The 18,867-nt window shown below is 39.1% G+C and overlaps 2 protein-coding genes across 6 annotated transcripts in view; one reads left to right on the top strand and one right to left on the bottom strand.

The window, feature by feature from the left end:
* XPNPEP3 (X-prolyl aminopeptidase 3) overlaps positions 1-18,867 on the bottom strand; it is a 78,795-nt gene that overhangs the window by 54,232 nt on the left and 5,696 nt on the right. For 2 of the 5 annotated variants that reach the window (XR_002823666.1, XM_023729071.1), the window contains exon 1: positions 5,013-5,590. Coding sequence is in view for 4 of the 5 variants with exons in the window: in XM_023729071.1 (XP_023584839.1) it covers positions 5,013-5,196 (184 nt within the window). In the remaining variant the exon portion in view is untranslated. Of the gene's footprint in view, positions 1-5,012; positions 5,593-17,379; positions 17,476-18,867 lie in introns of those variants that run through there. The other 3 variants (XM_023729072.1, XM_004373892.2, XM_023729073.1) reach the window with 3 other exon arrangements.
* DNAJB7 (DnaJ heat shock protein family (Hsp40) member B7) lies at positions 15,096-18,802 on the top strand. Its single transcript, XM_023729074.1, is given in 4 exon segments — positions 15,096-16,743; positions 16,745-17,335; positions 17,337-17,444; positions 17,446-18,802. Coding segments are annotated over 4 exon segments (942 nt in total). The 5' UTR covers positions 15,096-16,551; the 3' UTR covers positions 17,497-18,802.

The raw sequence follows: 18,867 nt of genomic DNA, 5'->3' as shown, positions 1-18,867 counted from the left end.
AATCCAATCTTGTACAAATGACTGTATGAGAAATTTAAAAACACCCTCTACTTCCCAAGCCTACTAATCACCAACAATATGGAATGATTATTAACTAAATGCTTCCAAACTTATGAAATCTCAAAGTGGCAAAGAACTCTCAGTCATGATAGAAAAATTATCCACAGCAAAAGATCCCTTTTCATTTGAAGGAGGGAAAAAAAAGGGTGCAATAAAGCAATGAACTTTAACCCCAGAGGTAAACTTGGCAGTTGTTAATGACCTTTGGTCATAGAACTAACCATTAGAGTCAGTCTGGCCTGAATTTCTTCTGATAAAACTGTACCTGAATAGACATTCGGGCAACTTTGTCAAATTGTAATGCATTAAGAAACAAAGTATTTTGTCAAGGTGGAATCACTTAAGGATGCAGAGGCTATTCCGAGAAGCTTTCTGAACCAGCCAGAAGACTAGCTGTCAAAGTTGGACTCTGCAAACAGCAAAGTCTCACAATCAATTCTGAGATTCCGTAGCCAAGAAGGAAAAAACTCTTCTAGGACACTTAAGATTTGGCCTCTCAAGAGGACAAGAAAAACGTTCTTCACATTTTATTGGCCAAGCAGAAAATCCAGAGAAGAAACTTTTATAAAGTCTGACAATGGATGGAAAGATACAGGTCTTTGCGACAATCTAGGTACGTAGTTTAATTATTTCCTGAAAGTAAGCAGATGAGGATTTTAGCACAGCAGGTCTTTAAAAATAATTGTTTAATATTAGCTAGGTAGTTTTCACTTTGTGTAAGGAAGTAGTTCAAAAAATGATCTATTACTATGCAACTGGAGAATGGGGGGAAAGAATCAAGCTAACAAGTATTTGCTTTATAAAGCACAGACCTCCGAAAAAATGAAATGGCCAAATAAATAATAAAAATACTCTGAATAGATTTTATTTACATATGTCGAGCAAAACATGCCAGACAGAGAGGGTATATACTGCACGAAGTTCAAGAATAGGGAAAAAAATCTATGGTGACAGAAACCAGAGCAGTGTTGCCCATAGAGGTGAGGACTGACTGGAGGGGTAATGAGAGAAACTTCTGGGGTGATAGAAATGTTCCATGTGTTAATTGATATGTGGGTTATATTGATATATACCTTTGTCAAAACTTACTGAATTGCATATTTAAGATCTATGCATCTCATTGTATGTAAATTTTACCTCTTAATAAAAAAATTTTTTTAAGTATATCATTCTTCAAACTTGAAATAATTTTTATACTAAGACTTCTCTCAGTTGGATTTCTCGATGTTCAATGAGGAAAGACTTTTTTTTAAAAAAATTATTCATACTTCATAATATCATACAGCTCAGAATGCCACTTGCCTTCCTACACAGAATAATTTTTTTTCCTGGGTGACAACTGGAGGGCATATCAGTGATCATAGGGGCTGAACTGACATTTTCTGTTTCTATAGACACAGTCCTTAGCACAGGGATGGCACTGTCATAAAACATAGAAATGGTCTGTAACACTAAGATTTAAGGAAATGTTAAGTATGGAAAATCACTAGGAGAATTTGGGGGAGTCAGCCTGACTCTATGGTGCTAGCTAAAGCAACAGCAGCCAGAACAGAATTCCTTTATTGCCTGTATCATTCAGCTGAATATTTACCAAGCTACTGCTGCTTCAGTAAACTTGGGTAGGAACAGCCAAGGAGAAATCTAGAGAAAGCAGTTCCCCAAAATTCAGAAGGAACTAACTCAGCAATTTCACTTTTTAGAATTTAAGGAAATAACTGAGCAGTATACAAAGGGTATGCATAGACAGACAGAGACACTGTTCAACATAAGAAACAAGTCTAGAAGGATACATATAATAAAATCTCAACTGACTTTACTCTGAATAATTTTTTAAAAGTACACTTAATTATATTCTATAATTTTTCATATATATATTTGTTGAAAGGTTTTCCATTTGAAATGTTCACATTTCCATTGAAACATTTTCCAAAAGTTTTAAGTATTACAAAGTATACATAGTAATACCAAATAACTATGCCAAACATGAAACCTTTTGGAGCAAACCAGGAAATAGATGACATAATCTTATACCCCTAAACTAACAAACTGACTCTGTCTCTGTAAAAGAGATTAAAAAAAAAAAAAAAAAAAATCAAATGCCTTTCACTGTTTCTTAAAATTTGTTTCCTCTGCCCCACAATCATTTTATTTATTTATTTTTCCCTTTTTTTCATTGTGCTGTAGGTGAAGTTTACAGCTCAAGTTAGTTTCTCATACAAAAATTTATACGTACATTGTTATATGACCCTAGCTGCCATCCCTATAAGTGACTGCACACTCCTTCTTTCCACCCGATTTCCCGTGTCCATTCAACCAGCTGCTAACCCTCTCTGTCTTCTCATTTCGCCTCTGGATAGGAGCTGTCCATCTAGTCTCATGTATCTACTAGACTAAGAAGCACACTCTTTATGAGTATCATTTTATGTCTTATAGTCCAGTCTACTCTTCGTGTGAAGAGTTGGCCCTGGGGATGGTTTTAATTCTGGGCTAACAGAGAGTCTGGGGGCCATGTCTTCTGGGGTTCCTCCAGTCTCAGTCAGACCATCAAGTCTGGTCTTTTTATTAGAATTTGAGTTCTGTACCCTACTTTCCTCCTGCTCTGTCAGGGACTCTCTGTTGTGTTCCCTGTCAGGAAGGTCATTGGTGGTAGCTGGGCACCATCTAGTTCTTCTCATCTCAGGCTGGTAGAGTCTCTGGTTTATGTGGTCCTTTTGTCTCTTGGGCTATTTTCCTTGTATCGTTGATGTTTGTCATTCTTTTTTGCTCCAGGTAGGCTGGGACCATTTGATGCATCTTAGATGGCTGCTCACTAGCTTTTAAGACCCCAAATGCCACTCACCAAAGTGGGATGCAGAACCTTTTCTTAACAAACTTTGTTATGCCAATTGACCCAGTTGTCCCCAGAAACCATGGTCCCCCGGTCCCCACTACACTGTCCCTCAAAGTGTTTGGTCATGTTCAGGAAACTTCTTAGCTTTTGGTTTAGTCCAATGGTGGTGACTTCCCCTGTATTCCCATAATCATTTTAATACTTCTACAAGCTTTGCATCTCTAGATAAAGATAGATGATTAATATATTGGATACAGTTTTTGCCACTATATAGTACCCCATGACTTCTCTAAAGTTTAAAACACTAATTGTTTGGTTTCACAATTCCATCTACTTCTATCCCATATCAAAAATTCTATGTCCAGGAAACAGACATCCCCTTTCTCCCATAGTTGATATGAACATATGCAAACGTATATGTGTATGAATGTGTATTTATTTACATTTTAATATATAGTCAACATGCACATAACATACATAACAAACAGTCTAGACACAGAGGCCATCTCTTGACAATACAATTATTAGGTTCAAGGCCTTGGAAAATGCAGCTCACCATGTAAAAGTATCTCACCACGAGAAATCAATCATTTTCAAAGCTGGTAGAACTTACTATCAATTTTACCTTTTTTTTTTTTAATTGAGGGTACAGGTAGGTTGATAGGGTAGGGAAAGACTTAAAGTTAATACCAACTTGACTGCTATTAATCTTACCTTACAGCTTTGAAAAACTCTGATTTCTTGTGTGTTTCAGTGGTGAGCTGCATTTCCTGAGTCTCAGCCGACTTCCCAGCAGGAATTCCAGTCTGATGAAGAATCACCAAAAGGAAGCCCGCACTGAGACACACTGGTATCATTCACTGAGTAAAGATAGTGAAAGAGCAACATATTTCTAAAGGCAATTTACATTATTATTATCTTAAAATAAAATTTTATTGAGTTTTTGGTGAAAGTTGACACAGTAGGTTAGGTTCCCATTTGACAATTTCCACACAAATTGTTCAGTGATATCAGTTACATTTATCACCATGTGACAACATTCTCTTTAATTGTGTTCTGTTTGTTCCCTTTCCAGTACTGTAGTTTCCCTGCCCCCTTATCTTCTCATCTTTGCTTTTGAGTAACTGTTGACCTTTTGGTCTCATACTGATGGTTTTTAAGTACGGCACTGATCTTATAGGTAATATCTTTTATTTTGTTGGCCACTCTGCTGTTTTGCTAAAAGGTGATCGCAGGGGATAGGCTTGGTTACATTATTATTTTAATACATATGATTGCACAGTAAATATACACTTACTGATAACTCCCACAGCAGAAGCAGAATAATTAATTTTCCTTGAAAATTTGACTGTTTTTTCCTACAGAGCATTTGGTTTACACTAACTCTTTGGGATGATATTCATTCCCTTTAATGTACCCCTTAACTGTCTTTTTTTTTTTAACCTTTAGGTCTTCATTTGAGCAATGGGGATGACATCTTCTAGCAGCAACACTGGGATCTTAATAGCAGGGAAGAAAAAAGAAAAACAGTGAAGTAAACTTTTATCAAGTTTTTGTATCACCTTTATCAACTGGGATCCCACCTCTCAAAGCTGTGACAATCAGATCAGGAAACCTTGTATAATTTATATAGAAATTTTTGTTAAACAAAATTGTGAAATGAGCATTTTAACACTTTCAAGAAAGACATTCTAAAATGCTTTAACAGACTAGCTTGCAAGGAATCAACAGTTAGAACACTAGAAGACATATTTCTAGAAACTATGCCTTAGAAAGTAATAGAACTTTTCTTAAAAATATCCTGAAATATATATTTTTCACTAATTATTTTGAATTGTAGGTTTATGGTATTATATTCTAGACTAGCACTGTCCAATACAGTGCCACTAGCTACATGTAGCTACTTAAGTTTCAATTTAAAATAAAATCAAATAAAAATTTAAGTTCCTCAGTTGCACCAGCAACACTGTAAGTGTTCAGTAGCCACACGTGGCTAGTGGCTACCATGCTGAACAGCGCAAATCTAGAACATCTCCATCACTGCAGAAAATTCAACTGGACAGCATGGTTCCAGATAAAGCACCTAAGTAGGGAGATAGTTATTATGGTTAGAAGCCATTACCTGGCCTCAGGAGGTGTGGGTGTGTAAGGGGGCTGGGCTGGCCCAAGTATCGATTTGGAATCTTCCTCTCCAGGATGGGCTGAAGGGAGTACTTCCTCTGTGAACGTGACATGCATCCTGAAGCAAAAATAAAAAAGATGAAATGGAACAATGAATCCAGACAGTCTTCATAGTATATATACATCTATCACCAGCAGTTTGGGTGCTTTTGAATAATGCAAATTAGTATTTCTTTCCTTCTCTCCTTTAGGATTTATGGGGCCCAGGTGGTACTCCACTACCAACAAAAAAGTTGGTGGTTTGAACCTACCCAGAGGCACTTCAGAAGGCCTGGAGATGGACTTCCGGAAGACTACAGCCACTGAAAACCCTATGGAGCACAGTTCTACTCTGAAACACACAGGGTCGGCATGATTCTGAACCAACTTGATGGCAACTGGTTTGGTTTTGGTTTTTGCACTATGTAAGAGCCGGTGTAGGGCCCTACAGAAATGAGATTGTCTTTACACCTAAAGACTTTAATCAGCTACAGTAAAAGAGAAGTATATACACATAAAATTAATTCATACTTCGTACATTCCATGTTCTGATTATTAATGGATGTTTGCAGCTGTTTCTTCTCATTTTGAGTCATGCCCCATCAGCAAATGAAGGTCCCGAAAGCTTGACTCCATCCACGTCATTAAGGTTGACGCTACTTTGAGGAAACAGCTCTTCCCCAGTCATCTTTTGAGTGCCTTTCAACCTGAGGGGCTCATCTTCCAGCACTGTATCAGACAATGTTCCAGTGCTATTCATAACGTTTTCACTGGCTAGGATTTCATTTTACCTGGATCCACAATCAACACACATGGAAGCAGCAGTCAAGAAATCAAATGATGTATTGCACTGAGCAAATGTGCTGCAAGAGACCTCTTTAAAGTGTTAAAAAGCAAAGATGCCACTTTGAGGACTAAGGTGTGCCTGACCATATGATCAGGAAATGATGGTACTGAAGGAAGAGGTCCAAGCTGCACTAAATGCACTGGCAAAAAACAAGGCTCCAGGAATTAACAGAATACCAAATGAGATGTTTCAACAAACAGAAGCAGCGCTGGAAGTGCTCACTCGTCTATGCCAAGAAATTTGGAACACAGCTACCTGGTCAACCAACTGGAGGAGATGCATATTTATGCCTATTCCAAAGAAAGGTGATCCAACTGAATGTGGAAATTATCAAACAATATCATTAATATCACATGCAAGTAAAATTTTGCTGAAGATCATTCACAAGTGGTTGAAGCAGTACATCAGGGAACTGCCAGAAATTAAAATCAGATTCAGAAGAGGATGTGGAACCATGGATATCATTGCTGATGTCAGATGGATCCTGGCTGAAAGCAGGAAATACGAGAAAGATGTTTGCTTGTGTCTTATTGACTATGCAAAGGCATTCGACTATCTGGATCATAACAAATTATGGATAACATTGCAAAGAATGGGAACTCCAGAACACTTAATTGTGATCATGAGGAACCTGACATAGATCAAGAGGCAGTCATTCAAAGAGAACAAGGAGATACTGCGTGGTTTAAAGTCAGGAAAGATGTGTCAGGGTTGTATCCTTTCACAATACCTATTCAATCTGTATGTTGAGCAAATAATCTGAGAAGCTGGTCTATATGAAGAAGAACATGGCATTAGGATTGCAGGAACACTCATTAACAACCTGCGTTACGCAGATGACACAACCTTGCTTGCTGAAAGTGAAGAAGACTTGAAACACTTACTGATGAAGATCAAAGACCACAGCCTTCAGTATGATTACATCTTAACATAAAGAAAACAAAAATCCTCACAACTGGACCAATAAGCAACATCATGATAAACTGAGGAAAGACTGAAGTTGTCAAGGATTTCATTTTACTTGGATGCACAATCAACACACATGGAAGCAGCAGTCAAGAAATCAAATGATGCATTGCATTGAGCAAATGTGCTGCAAAAGACCTCTTTAAAGTGTTGAAAAGAAAAGATGTCACCTTGAAGACTAAGGTGCACCTGACCCAAGCCATGGTGTTCCCAGCACCTCATATGCACGTGAAAGCTGGGCAATGAATAACGAGAAGCAAAGAAGAATTGACGCTTTTGAATTATGGTGTTGGCGAAGAATATTGAATATACCATGGACCACCAAAAAAACCGAACAAATCTGTCTTGGAAGCAGTAAAACCAGAATGCTCCTTAAGCAAGAATGGTGAGACTCTATGTCTCACATACTTTGAACATGTTATCAGGAAGGATCAATCCCTAAGGAAGGACATCATGCTTGGTAAAGTAGGGAGTCAGTGAAAAAGAGGAAGCCCCTCAATGAGATGGACTGACACAGTGGCTACAACAGTGGGCTCAAGAATACCAAGGATTGCGAGGAAGACGCAGGACTGGGCAGTGTTTCATTCTGTTGTACACAGGGTTGCTATGAGTCAGAAATGACTTGATGGCACCTAACAAAAACCACACACACACACACACACACACACACATATAACATACAAAAATTCATAAGATATTATCCTTCCCAGGACTAACTGTTATGGATTGAATTGTGTCCCCCCCAAAATATGTGTTGTAAATCCTAACCTCTATGTCTGTGGTTATAATCCCATTTGGGAATGGGTTATGTTTGTTATGTTAATGAGACAGAATTAGGGAAGGGTGTGCTTTACATCAGAAAGCCTGGTGGCAGAGTGGTTAAGAATTACGGCTGCTAACCAAAAGATTTGAATCCACCAGGCACTCCTTGGAAACTGTATAGGGCAGTTCTACTCTGTCCTATAGGGTCGCTATAAGTCGGTACCAACTCGACAGCAACAGGTTTGGTTTTTTGGTTTGGTGCTTTAAATCAATCTCTTTTGAGATATAAAAGAGATTAAACAAGCAAGGGAGAGAAAGGGAAGGGGGGAAGAAGAGACTTGCCAAGCCACATGAAGATCGCCCAGGAGCAGAAGCTCAGAAGAAACAAGGATCTTCCTCAAGAGCCGACAGAGAGAAAGCCTTCCCCTAGAGTCAATACCCTGAATTCAGACTTAGAGACTCCTAAACTGTGAGAAAATAAATTGCTGTTTGTTAAAGCCACCCACTTGTGATATTTCTGATATACCAGCATTAGATAACTAAGACACTAATGCACTGATTATTTTTTCTGTTCTATCCCACTAAAGTCTTCCTTGTAGGTGTATGGATATTATCCTATCACTGACAGCCATTGTACCTTGGGATAGATCTTGAAATGTTCTTTTTGATAATGAATGCAATGCCATTTCTCTTCAAACTGTCATTCCCATCATAGCAGGCCATATGATGGTCCAGATTCAAAATGGCCAATATCAAAGGATATGAACAGGCACTTCGCCAAAGAAGATATTCAGGTGGCTAACAGACACATGAAGAAATGCTCACGATTATTAGCCATTAGAGAAATGCAGATCAAAACTACAATGAGATATCATCTCACCCCAACAAGGCTAGCATTAATCCAAAAAACACAATAAATGCTGGAGAGGTTGTGGAGAGACTGGAACACTTATACACTGTTGGTGGGAATGTAAAATGGTACAACCACTTTGGAAATCGATTTGGTGCTTCCTTAAAAAGCTAGAAATAGTACCATATGATCCAGGAATCCTGAAATATATCCTAGAGAAATAAGAGCCATCACACAAATAGATACGTGCACACCCACATTCATTGCAGCACTGTTCATGATAGCAAAAAGATGGAAACAACCTAGGTGACCATCAACGGGATGAATGGATAAACAAATTATGATATATCCACACAATGGAATACTATGCAACGATAAAGAACAATGATGAAGCCATGAAACATGGAGGAATCTGGAGGGCATTATGCTGAGTGAATTCAGTCAGTCACAGGTGGACAAATATTGTACAAGACCACTATTACAAAAACTCAAGGTCTAAACACAGAAGAAAACATTCTTTGATGGTTACAAGGGTGAGGAGGGAGGGTGAGGGTTATTCACTAACTAGATAGTAGACGAGAATTATCTTAGGTGAAGGGAAGGACAGCACACAATACCGGGGAAATCAGCACGACTGGACGAAACAAAAGCTAAGAAGTTTCCTGAATACAGTCAAACACTTTGAGGGACAGAGTAGCAGGGGTGGGGATCTGGGGACCATGCTTTCAGGGGACATTTAGGTCAACTGGCATAACAAAGCTTATTAAAAAAATGTTCTGCATCCTACTTTGGTATGTGGCGTCTGGGGTCTTAAAAGCTTGCAAGCGGCCATCTAAGATACATCAATTGGTCCCAACCACCTGGAGTAAAGGAGAATGAAGGACACCAAAGACACAAGGAAAGTACTGGCCCAAGAGACAGAAAGGGCCACATAAACCAGAGACTTCATCAGCCTGAGACCAGAAGGACTAGATGGTGCCCAGCTACCACCAATGACTGCCCTGACAGGGAACACAACAGAGAGTTCTGGATGAAGCAGGAGAAAGGTGGGCAGCAGAACTCAAATTCTAATAAAAAGACCAGACTTAATGGTCTGACTTAGACTGGACAAACCCCAGAAAGCATGGCGCCTGGACACTCTGTCAGCCCAGAACTAAAACAATTCGTGAAGCCAACTCTTCAGACAAAGATTGGACTGGACTGTGGGACATAAAATGATACTCGTGAAGAGTGTGCTTCTTAGCTCAAGTAAATACATGAGACTAAACGGGCAGCTTCTGTCTGAAGGTGAGATGAGAAGATAGAGAGGATTAGGAGCTAGTTGAATGGACATGGGAAATCAGGGGTGGAAAGGAGGAGAGTGCTGCCACAGTACAGGCAGAGCAATTAGGGTCACATAACAATGTATGTATAAATTTTTGTATAAGAGACTAACTTGAAATGTAAATTTTCACTTAAACTACAACAATAAACAAAAGAAAAAAAAAAAGGCCAAGATCAGTCCATTTCAGCTCACTACTGAGCTAAGAATTCAAATGCAGCTACAGCAGTATAGCAACAGGGAACTGCCAGAAATTCAAGCCAGATTCAGAAGAGGACGTGGAACCATGGATATCATTGCTGATGTCAGATGGGGCCTAGCTGAAAGCAGAGAGTACTAAAAAGATGTTTACCTGTGTTTTACTGACTACGCAAAGGCATTCAACTATCTGGATCATAACAAATTATGGATAGCATTGCAAAGAATGGGAACTCCAGAACACTTAATTGTGCTCATGAGGTACCTGTACATAGATCAAGAGGCAGTCGTTCAAAGAGAACAAGGGGATACTGCGTGATTTAAAGTCAGGAAAGGTGTGCGTCAGGGTTGTATCCTTTCGTTATACCTATTCAATCTGTATGCTGAGCAAACTATCTGAGAAGCTGGACTATAAGAAGAAGAATGGGGCATCAGAATTGGGGGAAGACTCATTAACAACCTGCATTATACAGATGACATAACCTTGCTTGCTGAAAGTGAAGAGCACTCGAAACACTGATGAAGATTAGAGACCATAGCCTTCAGTATGGATTACACCTTAAGACAGGAAAACAAAAATTCTCACAAATGGACCAATAAGCAACATCATGATAAATGGAGAAAAGATTGAAGTTGTCAAGGATTTCATTTTACTTGGATCCACAATCAATGCCCATGGAAGCAGCAGTCAAGAAATCAAACAATGCATTGCAATGGGCAAATCTGCTGCAAAAGACCTCTTTAAAGTGCTGAAAGCAAAGATGTCACCTTGAAGACTAAGGTGCACCTAACCCAAGCCATGGTGTTTTCAATTGTCTCATATGCATGCGAAAGCTGGACAATGGATAAGGAAGACTGAAGAAGAATCGATGCCTTTGAATTGTGGTGCTGGTGACGAATACTGAATATACCACGGACTGCCAAAAGAACGAACAAATCTGTCTTGAAAGAAGTACAACCAGAATGCTCCTTAGATGCGGGGATGGTGAGACTACGTCTCACATACTTTGGATATGTTATCAGGAGGGATCAGTCCCTGGAGAAGGGACATCATGCTTGGTAAAGTAGAGGGTCAATGAAAAAGAGGAAGCCCCTCAATGAGATGGATTGACACAGTGGCTGCAACAATGGGCTCAAGCATAACAATGATTTTAAGGATGGCACAGGACCAAGCAGTGTTTCATTCTGCTGCACTATGAGTCAGAACCAACTCAACATGACCTAACAACAACATCCCACTAAAAAACAGTTTGCCTCAATGCACAAATTAAAATGATTTTATGACTTTAGTGGCTTGAATGGTGGCTCCAAAAAGATATATCCATGTCTTAATCTCTAGTACCAGTGAATGTTACTTTTTTTGGAAAAACAATCTTTGCAGATATAATAAAATTAAGGATCTTGAGATGAGATCATTCTATATAATCAACATAGGCCCTAAATCCAATGACAAGTATCCTTAGAAGAGAAAGGCAGAGGGAGAGTTGAGACAGAGGAGGCAACAGAACCATGGAAGCAGAGACTGGAGTGATATGGCCACAAGTCAACACTTAAAGCCACCAGAAGCTGGAAGAAACCAAGAATGGATTCTCCTTCAGAGACTTTGGTAGAAACCCTGCTGACACGTTGATTTCAGAATTCTGGCCTCTGGAGCTGTGAGAAAGCACTTCTGCTGTAAGCCACGAAGTTTGCAGTAATTTGTTAAGGTGCCTCAGGAAACCAATACAATGACCTAGATTACAGCCCACAGCATGAAAGACACTGCACTAAAAGTCTACATCTGTTTATTGAGGCCCCCCTCCAGCTAAAGGTATGGGGAAAGAGGGGGGTCCTCAAAATTTTTAAGAGTGTAAAGGGATCCTGAGATCAAAATGTTTGAGAAATACTGGTTTAGTGAGATGGGATCAAAACTTAAAATAATAATAATAATAATAATGATAATCTACTTTGGCAGGAAAAACCTCTTCCTACCCACCTAAGGACTAGATTCCCTACATTCTTACTTGCAGACACTCACAGAAATAACCTTTCCCAAAATATAGCAGTCTTTGGCCTACTTAATTTTTTTAGTTACTTGACCCTTGACATTTGTATTGAAAGTAAAGAGAAGGCACAGGGAAGAGTTGATCGTGGGTTGTCCACGTACAAGAACGTGTTGGTAGAGTGACTGGGATGAAGGAGTATAAAGATAAGGAGTAAAACTGGAACTTTAGCAGAACTATCTCAGCTTTTTTTCACCTTTAAAAAAACTCTTCTCCTAATCAAAACTCACAAAATGTAGGATACTGTTATATTTTTCCTTATTAAAACAAACAGTAGATGCACAGTATAGTCCATGCTTTTAAATGACAGTTGGTTAGTACTGTGATCATGATGATAGTAGCTAGTATTTATTCAGTTTTTATTGTATTCCAGAAAATATTCTAAGCACTTTGCATGTATTAACTTATTTAATCCTTATAACTGTGTAAGGTAAGTACTATTTTTAATGAACTAATTTTTGAACTGGTAACATATTCACATGGATCAAAATTAAAAGATACTAAAGGGGTTTTACAGAGAAAAGCCTTCCTTCTACACCTGCTCCCACACTACCCTGTTCCCCTCCCTTGAGGCAGTCAGTGTTACCACTTTTTGTGTATACATCCAAAAATATTTTATCCACATGAAAGCAATCTATTTCTTGCTACCCCGTTTTTAAACAAATAGTAGCATTCTATGTTTGAGGTAGATACTATTAGAGTATTTTCCATTTTACAGATGAGAAAAAAGATGCACAGAGAGGTTAAGTAACTTGAAGATCAACAAGGATTCAAACAATAATCTATTTCTAGAGCCCATAACCACTAGACTACACTACCATTTCAGTGCTAAAATAATTGAATGTAAAAGTTAATCAATTCTCAGATAATATTAACATAGCCATTCCTTCTATTTGGAGCACTCCTAAGCACAAATGCAAAACAAACAACACTTTAACATAAGATATAAATTGAAATGTTTATTTTCAGTAAATTAAAAAATAAAGTTTCAATTGCTCTTTATCTACATTCAACTAAACAGTTTTTTTTGCCGAAGGTCATATAGCTAGTCAATAGCAAAGCTAGTATGTTAAATCCTACTTCTAAAAAAAAAAAGAGCCTGGGTGGTGTAATGGTTAAGCGCTTAGCTGCTAACCAAAAAGTCAGCTGTTTGAACTCACTAGTCGCTCCACCAGACCTGGTGATCTGCTCCTGTAAAGATTACCTAAAACCCTTTGCTGTCGAGTCAATTCCAACTCACAGCAACCCTACAGGACAGAGAAGAACTCCCCATAGGGTTTCCAAGGAGCAGCTGGTGGATTTGAACTGCCGATCTTTCAGTTACTAGCCGAGCTCTTACCCACTGTGCCACCCTGTAAAGATTACAGCCTAGGAAACCCTGTAAGGCAGTTCTACTCTGTATTATAGGGTCACTATGAGTCGGAATCAACTCGATGGCACTCTACAACACTTCTGAAACAGCCAGTTGACTCTCAAAGCCATTGCCTTGATTTAAGCCCTCCTCAATTCAGTTGGACTACTTACTGCAATAATCTGCCTGTCTTCAGTCTTGTCTCTCCTCTTCATCTTCTACAGGCGATACTATTTCCTCTAGCCTAAAACTCTTTAATTAAAATCTATTAACTGCATCAAGTTCAAATTCCAGGATCTTTCCTTATCTTTTCAGCCTCCTACACTAACACTATATGCTTAAACTTTCAGAATAAGCTCAAACTCTTTAGCTTATTAGCACCCTCATGATCTAGCTCCTGCTTACTCCTCTAACGTAATTCTCAAAAAACGTTATTGTAGCCACACTAAACTACTTGAAGAGCCCCAGTTAATCAATCATTCTGGGTCATTAACAGCATCCCTTCAAAAATGCAGTTCTCTTGGTCTACAATGGCTTGGCCTGGTTCGTTATTTACCCAACTTCTTGAAAATCAGCTCAAACATCACTTTAGCTAGGACGCTTCTCTTACCCTCCCACACCTACTGCTTCTGATGCAGACGCCCTTCCTCAGTGCTCCTGTGCTTACTTCTACTTTAATACCTACTACACTGCATATAGTTGCTAATTAGTTTGCCAGGTTACCAGAAACTTTCGGAAGGTGGGAATCATTTGTCATTTGACTATTTTCCCAGTGATTGGGTTTGGGATATATGTTCAAGTTAAAGCCAACGACACTAGCTCTTTAACTGGATGTGAGGAGTAAAGAAAAATGAGGAATTAAGAATGATTCCCAGGTTTTTGGCCTGAACAAAGTGGATGCATGGTGGTATTATTATATAAAATGGGGAAAACTGAGATACTTCTTGGCCACTCCAATGGAGAGGTCAGAGTCAGTCTGAAGTTCTGGGGAAAAAATTAAAAGACACATAAATTGAGGTGTCATAAGCATATAGATGGTATTTAAAGATCTGGGACTGGATAGTGTCTAGGAAGATTGCGTAGATAAAGTTCAGTACCAACACATTCTAGGGTGAGCAGAAGCCAGCACAAGAGAAAGGAAAAAAACTAAAAGAATGTGGTATGCAGGAAGCTAAAGAAACAAAAGTGTTTTAAGAAGGGGGAAGTGCTTGACCATGTCAGGCAAAACTAAGTATGAGGAGGTCAAAAGGACAACTACTGGATTTGGCAATATGGAAGTCACTGGAGATCCTGAAGGAGTCACTGGGTGGCAAAAATCGTTAAGAGCTTGGCCGCTACCTGAAAGGTTGGAGTCCCAGAGCTGCCTTGGAAGAAAGGCCTGGCATTCTACTTCCGAAAAATCAGCCAGTGAAAACCCTAAGGAGCACAGTTCTACTCTGACACACAGGGAGTTGCCATCATTTGGTTCTAACTCAACAGCAACTGGTTTGGTTTGTTGGGAGTCAGTCCCTGGGTGGCACAGTTAAGCACTGGACTACTAACCAAAAGGCTGGCAGTTCCAAACTACCCAGGGGCCTCAGAGCAGGCCTGGAGAACTGCTTCCAGAAGGTTAACACTTGAAAACCCTATGGAGTGCAGTTCTACTCGGGAACACATAGGGTCGCCGTGAGTTGGAACTGACTCAACAGCAACGGGTTTGGTTGGGTTCAAGACTATGGCAAAAACAATTTTAGTATAGAAGACAGAAACCAGACGGGTGTGTGCCCAAGAGAGAAAGGATGTAAGGAAGCACAGAAATGAGTAGAGACAACACTTTTGAGAAGTTTTGTTGTGAAAGAAATCAGAGAATGGGGCGAGGGGTTGAGAAAAGCAAAATAATCCCAGAAGCCAGTCCTCCTGTTACACTTTTATACTCTATTGAAATTTTTTTTTCCAAAGTGCTTCTTCCAATTGTGAGTTCTTTGAAAGCAGAATTTCCTGTTTTCTAACTCCTGTGTCATGGCTCTCAGTACGTGTTTCTGGACTGTCTAGAACTTAGGACTCTGAAGTCCTAGTACAAGAAATCTGATAGAGTGGAAAGAGCAGAAATGGAATTAGACAGACTCAACTTTAAATATCAGATTTTCCACTAACAAGCTATGTAACCTTAGGCAAATTACTTTTATCTCTCAGAACCTCAGTTTTCTCATGGGCATAAATTCTTTATTTTGCTGGAATGCTGTGGCAAATGAAAAACTGTAATAAATCACTTAGTACAGTGTCTCCCCCTAACAGGGTGCTCAAATAAAGTTCAATATTATTATTACTGTCATTTTCATAGCAGGCAGATGTAATCAGGTGTATATCACACATACAGGCATACATGTAAGTGTATGTACTAAGAGAAGTAAAATTAACTAAGTTTTAAGAATTTCACTACATGTGTTACAGTATCAAACTTTAGGTGGGCAAACATGCCATCATTTCAAATGACAAACCACTGGCATGCAGAAAGCTTGCATATTAGGCTACTTCCTCCAGGAAGCCTTCCCTGATATCCCATCTGGCTTAGGTGTCTCTCATATGATTGATTTGCACCCAGCACTTTCTCCTTTATATCCCAAATATTGTAATCGCCTTGTTTGTATCCCCGACCAAACTGTGTCTCTTGACTGACATAAACAAATGTCAACTACTTGAATACTTTTTTCACCTAGTTCACCAATTTTTCACATTTTTCCAAACCAAAACATGGTAAGTTACCTAGGCCCAGTAACCTAGAGGTTATATGATCCAAGGGGAATGTGGTGGCCATTAGCAACAGGTCTCATTGTTTTATGAGGCATTGTCTGAGACTTCCAAGGAAATATAGGGGAAATAGTCCAGGGGTTCAAGATGGTCTGGTATGACTCTGGACTAGCTCCATTTGGAAGGTTGAGTCCCTACCTTAACCCCAGAATGACACCATAATGCTGCCCTCACTGACATAAGCATGTAACCCTGCTTGCCACATAATCAGTATCCTAACATCTCCTAGCATTGGTCCATGGTAATGACCTTATGTTTAATGTAAACAGTGACTAGTTGCAGTCACTGCCTCTACCACCACCACCAGCAGAGCCTGAGCTGAGAGGAACCAGAGTCCTCGCTACCCAGAGCACCCCTTTCCAATAACCTGTTAAAACATGGTGGATTACTATGAAGTTCTAGGAGTACAGAGATATGCTTCACCTGAGGACATTAAAAAGGCTTATCACAAAGTGGCTCTTAAATGGCACCCTGATAAAAATGCAGAAAATAAAGAAGCAGCAGACAGAAGATTTAAAGAAGCAGCTGAGGCATACGAGGTGTTATCAAATGTTGAAAAACGAGACATTTTATGATAAATATGGCAAAGAAGGATTAAATGGTGGAAGTGGAAGTCATTTTGATGATCCTTGTGAGAACAGCTTCAGAGTCTGTAGGCCAGACAATGTTTTTAAAGAATTTTTTGGTCAAAGGAACCCATTTTCGTTTGACTTCTTTGAAGACTCACTTGAGGACCTTTTAAATACTCCAAGACGCCCCTATGGAAGCAGAAGCAGCAGAGGTGCAGAATCTTTTTTGTCTACCTTTAGTGAATACCCAGCTTTTGAGAGTAGATTTTCTTCCTATGATAGAGGATATACATCATCTGGTTCACTGGGGCATGAGGGCCATACTTCATTCTCTTCCATGACATTCGATGATAACGGGATGGGCAACTACATATGTGTTACAACTTCAGGTAAGACAGTTAATGGCGGAAATATCAATGTAAGGAGAATAACTGAGAATGACCAAGAAAGAGAAGAAGTTGAAGACGATGGTGAGTTGAAGTCCTTCCTGATAAATGGTATGGCAGATGAAGAGGGCTTTGCAGAAGAATGCAGCTGGAGAAGACAGTCATTCAGCAACTATTCATCAAATTCCTGCAGTTCCAAACATGTATGTACCTCAGTATACTTTTGTAGACAATGATGAGCAAGGTATACCTTGGGTCACGAACAGCTGGGATCCCTCCATTTTCTCAGCAAGATTCAAAGAAGGTGGTAAGAGAAAAAAAAAAGAAGCATAAAGAGGTGAAGAAATCAACCAAAAGGAAGAGCTAAATTGACTCTTCCGACACATTATGTTCATATAACATTTGAACATGACTTTGCGTGTTTTGGTTTATCAGTTTTGTAGATAACATTTATTATACTAAGATTATATTTTTAACATTGTTAGCAGGACTGTGGACATTTGGACAGTAGTTGTTTGGACTAGGTATGTCAAAAAAGATGAGTTTGTGTTACGAATTTGGAAAGCAGCAAAGATTTTTTTTCTACTTAAGTTTTGGGCTAAATATTTCAATGTCATAGAAATTTTCTTTTGTAAAGTTTAGGATCTACGTTATTCCTTTAAGAAGGCCTGGTGGTGCAGTGGTTAAAGTATTCGACTGCTAACTGAAAAGGTCAGTGGTTTGAAACCACCAGCAGCTCCATGGGGGAAAGACGGGCAGCCTGCTTCCATACAGATTTACAGCCTTGGAACCCTATGGGGTCGCTATGAGTCAGAATCAACTTGACTGCAGTGTGTTTGTTTTGGTTATTCGTTTTAATTAATTAAACCATTTTACGAAGTTAAAAAATATTTATAGCATTAACAAAAAAAAAAAACAAAAAACAACCCCACTGCCACTGAGTCAATTTTGACTCAGTGACCCCACAGGACAGAGTAGAACTGCCCCATAGGGTTTGAACCATCAACCTCTCCGTTAGCAGCCAAGTGTTTTAACCATTGTGCCAAAAATGCACACAATTTCAAACTATACAGCTATTCATGGAATGATTTTTTTTCCCAATGGAGGCAGGAGCGTTTGACATGTACCTTAAAGATACTATAAAAAATGAAATATGAAGCATTTCCTTTACATTAAAAATAGCCAGACTTAACCTGGATTTCTCAGACAAGCCTGGCTGTATCATGTGTGTCAGGGTATCAGTAAATCATTCCAGACAGGAAACTTTCTATTTTTGTTTGGATACGTACACAGGATCTACAAATACCACACTCTACAATATCACCTTTAACCATTCTAATTTAGGATCACGCTGGGAGAAAAACAGATGAGTTACATATAAATCAGATATTGAGCAAGTGGTTTGTGCTAAATGTTTACATACATTTGTTTTTTTAAACCAAATTACTTTGATGTCAACATTACTTCTCAGCTTCCTGTAAATTACTTCAAAATACATTGCTTCAAAGCCTTTTATTTTTATTCATTCTTTCGTTTAATCAACGTATTTTCAGAGCACCTACTATTTGCCAAGAAGTGTTCCTAGTGGTTGGATACAGTAAGGAACAAGTCAGCAAAAATCTTAGCCCTCCCAGGGCTGTGGGGAATGGTCTCGGGGAACATCTAGCTCAATTGGCATGACACAGCTTATAAAGACAATGCTCTACATTCTACCTTGGTGAGTAGTGTCTGGGGTCTT

Source organism: Trichechus manatus, unplaced genomic scaffold (genome assembly GCF_000243295.1).
Source record: "Trichechus manatus latirostris isolate Lorelei unplaced genomic scaffold, TriManLat1.0 scaffold00027, whole genome shotgun sequence".
Lineage (NCBI taxonomy): Eukaryota > Metazoa > Chordata > Mammalia > Sirenia > Trichechidae > Trichechus > Trichechus manatus.
The sequence above is the reverse complement of the archived record's forward strand: the minus strand, read 5'-3'. Positions and strand labels throughout refer to the sequence as shown.